This window comes from Scomber japonicus, chromosome 12 (assembly GCF_027409825.1).
Source record: "Scomber japonicus isolate fScoJap1 chromosome 12, fScoJap1.pri, whole genome shotgun sequence".
In the NCBI taxonomy this organism is placed as follows: Eukaryota; Metazoa; Chordata; class Actinopteri; order Scombriformes; family Scombridae; genus Scomber; species Scomber japonicus.
Window position 1 is genome coordinate 10,609,050 of NC_070589.1, and position 6,885 is coordinate 10,615,934.

Genomic DNA, 6,885 nt, shown 5'->3' on the forward strand with positions numbered 1-6,885 from the left:
AAGCATATTTCCCAAAATGTAAAAGTATTGCTCTAATGCAGGTTGACTTACTTACTCTCTGAGGTGTACTCTGTGACCATGTATGGATAAATCTGGTCTGCCTGGGCCAATAAATGATTTTTATTTCAAAACTAACATTTTATTTCCAAACTGACCCTGAGTTGATTACACTTTGATTTATAGATTGTTCACTATGTAGCTCACTGAATAACATCAACTGTCTTTGCAACTTTTTATTGTATTTTTGTTGCATAACCCTCACAGTGGTCAGTCCATCATATCAGTAGAGGACCAGCGCCAGTATCCACAGGCAGATACATCAGTGTAACCTCTGTTGGGAGTAGAAAAGGAGATAATTTAGGGAGGAATGTACTGAATGTGATTTCTTTCTGTTAGTGCTGCTTACAGCATCAGTGGGTTTGATTTAATGTCAAACAAACCACACTGAATTGTTTGAAACCATATTGGCAAAACAGAGGGGTTACAGGGAGGAGTGTAGAGAGGAATGCACAAAGAGCAAGGGAAGGGAAAAGGGGGTAGAGGACACAGAAGAGGTATTTAAAAAAATAAAAAAAAAGAAGGAAAAAACAGGCAGACAGAAATTAGTCCAAAAGAAGGGGGAAAGTGGCGGCAAGGAGAGCGGATGGAGAGATGAGTCGAGGAGGGGTGGAGCGATATCACAGGACAGAGAGCTTCTTTGACAGCTAATGCGACATGTGTGACACTGGTTTGGCCTGAAGGAAAATTCCCAGGTCAAAGATGTGTGTTGTTTGTGTTTGTGTGTGTGTGTGTGAGTGTGAGTGTGAGTGTGAGAAGGAAGGAAGGAAGGAAGGAAGGAGAAAAACAGAGATCACAGTAATGTTCTGTGCTAGCATTCACTATCACATGATGCCGCCTGCCATCGCACTTAAAATCAAATCTGCACACTCAAATACTCAGAATCACATGTACACACACACACACACACACACATACACACACAAGGCAAATCTAAAAGACACACAGTCACATAAATGGTTATGTCTGAATAAATCATGGTGAGAAAAGTGGTGCTTTTTTTTTCAAAGTACAAAACTGACTAATTTCTTATTTATTAAATTTATAATATTTATTTATTGCAAAAAAGACACCCCTACCTCTTTCATACCAGCTGAGGTAACGATCAGATTAAGATAATGTGGAGAAAATACATTATGAAACACATAAAGCCTCAAGAACAGGCCCAATACTGAACAGTATAATACAATAGCTGAATAGTCACACAGCTGAAATCACACATCAGTAGTTCAATAACTAGTGGGGGGGGGGGGGATGACAAAGAGACAAGTCATTTAAAGGCACTAATATAACAAGTTATAAAGTATGCAAAATGCTGACTTTTTTTTTTTTATAAAGGAAATACAATACAATACAATGAAAGATGTAAACAAGAGCATTAGATTCATTGTTTAGCTTTTTACAAGTGGCTGCAGAGTGTGGGAGCAACACATTACAGTGTCACACTCAAATATAGTCCATACAATGTTATGGAAGTTATCTCAAGATTCAAAGCCGTATTCAATAACCAGGCCCCAAGCCCGATGAGTCTTCGCTAATTGACCCTTAACAACACATTATACGTGACAGAATAACGTGCTGAACTTTGCCCCTAGTCGTTTCCTGATATTTGGTGTTATCAACACCAGTTTTCACACATTTCACACTTATTCAAGAATACAGCTTTTGAAGTGCACGGGTGCTTATTGCTCCTCGGACAGGGAGAATGTGTAGTGCCCCATGATGGCAAGTGTTCAGAGTTTTGGGTTAGGATGAATTTCCTCTCAGTGAGGGTAGATTTCCAAAAAGGCATGTCTGTTGTTATCAAGAATTGAAGGAGACCTCATGTGTCATGGTACCTCCTCTTTTCTCACTTTTAGGCTCCACTCATCAGGCAGTGGTGGACTTGTTGGTCATGCGGGAGTTGCTCTGGTCAGAGGCTCGTTCTGTGACTTTCAGCTTCATGCATGACTGTTTCTCATCCATCAGCATCTCGGCCGGTAGGCACCAGCAGCACAGGCAGGACTAGAGGAGGGAGGAAGAGTTGGGAAATAATGTGCAATCAGCATTCACAACTTAGTTAAAGAAGCCAAAGACGAAAAGTTCCTTAGCATACATTGCGACTGAGTGGTCTCTTACCCTGAAGCAGCTCTTGAAGCGCTTGCTGACCATGTACAGGGCAATGGGGTTGATGCAGGAGTTGACTGATGCCATGTTGATGCCGATGTAGTCCAACACCAAAAAGAAACTAGAAGAGAGATATATTTCTAGATCCATCTTGTCTGGTCTACTCAACTCTGTTTCTTTTCTATGGCACATTTATTTCTTTCCTTACCTGAGCAGTTCACAGCGGTTTGGATCCTTCTCGTCATAGATGGTGAGTTTCAGGATACGGCTGAGGTGGAGTGGCAGCCAGCACAGAGCGAAAACCAGAACCAGACAGAACACTGTCTTAGCCACCTCCCTCCGCTGAACACAAACACACATAAATCATTGTATAGCAGCCGATCGTAGTGACGCTTTGGCAGAGAAATGGCCGTGGTGAAATTTTGCTCACAAAGGACTCTTTTATCATTGGAATCCTTCTTTTTATAAGAGCTGAAAAATATGTTTATGTGGAAAGTGGTGTCAAGGAGTTTGAAGTTAGTGCTGGATTAAAGTTGGTGATAGGAGGGCATATCTATGATTTTAATAGGTTTAGGAGGACACACAATAGATCTTGTGTCAGGTTTTGAACATAAAGCTATTCTTAAGGTCATTCTTTTGTTTGATTAGTTACTGGAGTAGAGAAATGTCTCTAACCTCAAACTCTCACTATGAAGAGAGTATTCAATTAAAAATAGGCAAAATAACCTACCTGCTTCAGATGGTCACTGAGGGCGATATGGACTCCGTTCTTCTTCCTTAGCATCTCGCAGGTCATCAGTGTGTAGAAAATAGCAGTGCAAGCCAACGGCAGGCAGAAATATGCGCTGAACAGCCACCAGTCCTTGGCTGATTTATAAAACTAGAGAAAAAATATTATGAGAACAGCACTGCATTATTCACACACATCTGTACTGTCAGACATAAATTTAATGGAGCATATCAGCCTTCTGATGTGGACCAGAGTCTGGAACTCAAGGGTGTGTCTCAAATTCAGACTTGTTGACTTACATTCAAGAATCAGTTTATCAAAGGCCTCAGTGGGTTTAAAACTGTTACAGACACGTGCACACATATATGCACACACTCACAGACACTGCAGCATTTTCTGTCAGCAAAGATATCCTGATACATGTTTTTTGGAGTTCATTTTTTTTTGACAAAGCATCATTTTCTGTAACCTCTGTCTCAACTCATGATCTAGCCAGGAAACAATCACAGTATGAGTGTGAGTGAGTGTGTGCTCTTATAGGTTAAGTGTGCATATACAGTATATTAACACACGAGTCAGCGTGTGCGCCAGCGTGCACATCTGCATCCATATGTATGTCAGTATGTATTATATGTGCAGTTTTAGAGCGTGCACAGCTGTGTCAACAGTCCTCACACAGTATTTCTCTTCACACTGAACTGAATATCTGTGAAGGTCTGTGTGTTGCAGCTCACCCTCATAAAGTCTGTTTTCTGCATGGGGTGCAGCAAACAGATCCTTAAGTCTTCTCCTTTGTAGTCCATGGTGATCATGTCAAAGGCTATTGCCTCTGGCACAGCCAGGATGATGGATAATATCCAGATGAGCGCTATCTCAATAGCCATCCACTTTGGAACTCCAATCCCTTTGATTCGGCTCCACGAGGCCACAGCACGATACCTGCACGATCCATCACATGTGCAGTTAGTTACATAGCAAATTAGGACAAGATAAAGGAATGGTTAGACATTTTTGGAGATTCTTTTTTTCATGGTCTTACTGAGCTATCTGAGAAGATTAACACAAATATAAAATATGTTAATTAATGAGCTTTAGAGCTACTGGTTTTTCTGTGTTTGGACAGAACCTGGATAGGTGTTTCCCCCATTTTCAGTCTTTGTGTAAAGCAAAGCTAACCGACTTCTAGCTAGCTGTGTATTTTTATATTGCAAGTTTCCCCATTGTGGGACTAATAAAGGATTATCTTATCTTAATTTACCATGCAGCAGCTGTGCTGTGACAAAAACCTTAAAATAATTATTTGTGAATCTATTATGGTTTAACTCTGAGTTATTGAGTATCAAACATTAGCCTTACTGACAAAACTGAACAGTACATTCTAGCTTTTTTCAACCCTATAGGTGTTTTTTTAAACTGACACTAGACCAGCATAGAGTGATATATGAATATTAAGAATATGAAAGTGATGATCAGATGCAAACTCCATATTTCTACTCCATATTCGTATAGATGACACTCAAATCCAGATGAGCTCAACAACTGCAACAATAGATGTCGATTTATAGATAACCCAAGTTAAAAGCAGCCTGTAGCAAAGAAGTCAAAGGTCACTGCCCTAACAACGTTCTTTTAATCCCTGACCTTTGACGTAGTGTTGGGAAGTTAAAACAGGAAACGCAAACTTGATAACAACAATGAGGTGGGGGGGGTGTCAGCGTCAGTGAAGCATGGGCTTACCTATCAATACTCAAAGCGCACAGACTCAGCACTGTGATCCCCACTGAGGCTTTTTGGACAAATGGCACCAGTTTACACAGAGTCACCCCGAAGGGCCAGTCCTCTGCCAGGAGCTGCAGGGAGAGAGAGGAGGAGAGACACAGACAGAAAGAGTTGATGACAGAGTTAAACCATGGTAGGGAGTGAAGCAAATTGTCTGGCTCCTCGTTGTTTTTCCCAGCCTCTGGCATCCAGTGTTGACCAGACATGCGTGAACCTGAACTTATCAGTTTGTGTGCACATCAAAGCACCGTAACCCAGAGAGGTCCAGTAGCTTGAGGAGAACAACAAAACTGGACTGTGTGATTGGAATGTGAGGGTACATGTATTGGAATCATATGTGACCCTGTATTTCCCTATACCACCCTGTCTCCTGTCTGTGCTCTGGTATGCAACTAGGACCAGTTGTTTTGCTTGCCCCCTTACCCAAATATACATCTCTCTCTCTCTCTCTCTCTCTCTCTCTCTCTCTCTCTCTCTCTCTCTCTCTCTCTCTCTCTCTCTCTCTCTCTCTCTCTCTCTCTCTCTCTCTCTCTCTCTCTCTCTCTCTCTCTCTCTCTCTCTCCCTCTCTCTCTCTGAGCCCAACAGACAATAACATGCCAGAGACATAAGGGGATATAGAGGGGCTCAGAAACTAGTGGAGTAATAACATGTAAAAACTACTTGGAATCCCCTCTTAAAGTGTGTGTGTGTGTGTGTGTGTGTGTGTGTGTGTGTGTGTGTGTGCGCGCGCTAGGAAGTGGTGTGTGTCTTTGTGAGAGGGTAAAGGATTTAAAGTGTAATATGCAGCAAATGTTTTGCATGTGACCTTTCAAAAGATACAACAGCACAACAAAGTAATCACTAAAAAGCTAAGAGCGTTGAATTAACTGGAAATAGAAGTGCTATAAGTTTCTGTAGACTTTTTATCAAGCATCTTGACACCGAAAGTTTGGCTCACCTTGTAAACATTAATGGGAATGCCAATAATGATGTGCAGAAGGTCTCCGAGCGCCAGGCTGGCGATCAGGATGTTCGGACCGTTACGCATGCACTTATTCTTATAGATGATCCTCAACAAAGTGGAATTTCCGATTATTCCGACGACAAACACCAGGCAGGACACCACTGTGTTGATGTACTTGAAGGTGTCACGGATTTCTGTGGGTCCGGTGCACATGGGCGGTAGTCGGCGGCGCGGCATGGTCATGTTGGGCCTCACTGGACCCTGCACATCCCTCTCAACCAGCCCAAGTCTCTGGGTGACAGTAAGACAGTCCTGGGGTGCTTGTTGCTTTGGTTCCAGCTGCTGTCCGTTGGTCACGAGGAAGAGAACCCCCAAGAGGAGTAACTCCAAAGAGAGGAGATGAGTCTTCATCCTGGACTGTGGTTATAAATATGGCTTTTATCCAACAAGGCTGCAACTGATCCTCCTTCAGTGTGCCTGGAACAGAAATTGCAAGAACGTACTGTATGCGGGCAGGAATATTATTGTATCATTTGAAAGTAAACAAGTTCACTATCTGCAGGCCACACACTACAGTTCCTTATAGGGATATCAGCTCCGGGATTTTTTGTGACTTTAGACTAAATCATCTGTCAGTCATCTCAGTAAAACTCACTAAAACCTCACAATTAAGAACTGCAGTTCCACCCTGCACTAGTCATTTTAGTTTAGGGACTGTTTAAAAATTTGCGGAAAAGAGAAATTAAGGGGGAAAAAGCCGAGAGTGGGAGTATTGTCATTTGTCTTTGGTTGAAGGTTGGGTAGTCGCACTTTATTGGGAGACATGTAAGGATCTGTATTTTATACAACATGTTCTTTATTTTCTTAAATTTTCATTTTATTTCAGCCTCCATTTCAAATTGGTTAATAATTGCATAAATAGTTACATAAACATGGCATATGTCCCTTCTTTCGTTACAAAGTGCAACACAATGTTCAACCCCCATCATGACCCTTGTAATTTTCTCACAGTCTCTTAAGTGAACCCGTCATTAAATGTTCCTTCCTTCTGTTATCTAAACTCTTACTTACCTAACCCCCAACTGAGGTAGAAATCCACCAAAATGTGTGCCTCTCAGATCAAACTTCCCCAGTAACTCTTAAACTCTCAGGACAGAGAAAGATTCCCAAAGCGGAGGGATGCTGTTCCTGCAGTGACAGTCCAGTCATCTCCAAATGCAGTTGTCCTCTCTGTCACCGGTGTCAAAGTAAAGCTCCAGATCTATGCTC

At 41.9% G+C, this 6,885-nt stretch overlaps 1 protein-coding gene across 1 annotated transcript; it reads right to left on the minus strand.

The window, feature by feature from the left end:
- Window positions 1–1,923: 1,923 nt before the first annotated feature.
- Window positions 1,924–6,040, minus strand: ednrba (endothelin receptor Ba). The gene is made up of 7 exons (XM_053330399.1): window positions 5,611–6,040; window positions 4,631–4,743; window positions 3,628–3,832; window positions 2,894–3,043; window positions 2,372–2,505; window positions 2,176–2,284; window positions 1,924–2,061 (listed from the first exon to the last, which is right to left on the minus strand). The coding sequence occupies exons 1-7, from the start codon at window positions 6,025–6,027 to the stop codon at window positions 1,927–1,929; spliced, it is 1,263 nt and encodes a 420-aa protein (XP_053186374.1). The 5' UTR covers window positions 6,028–6,040; the 3' UTR covers window positions 1,924–1,926.
- Between the last annotated feature and the right edge of the window lie 845 nt (window positions 6,041–6,885).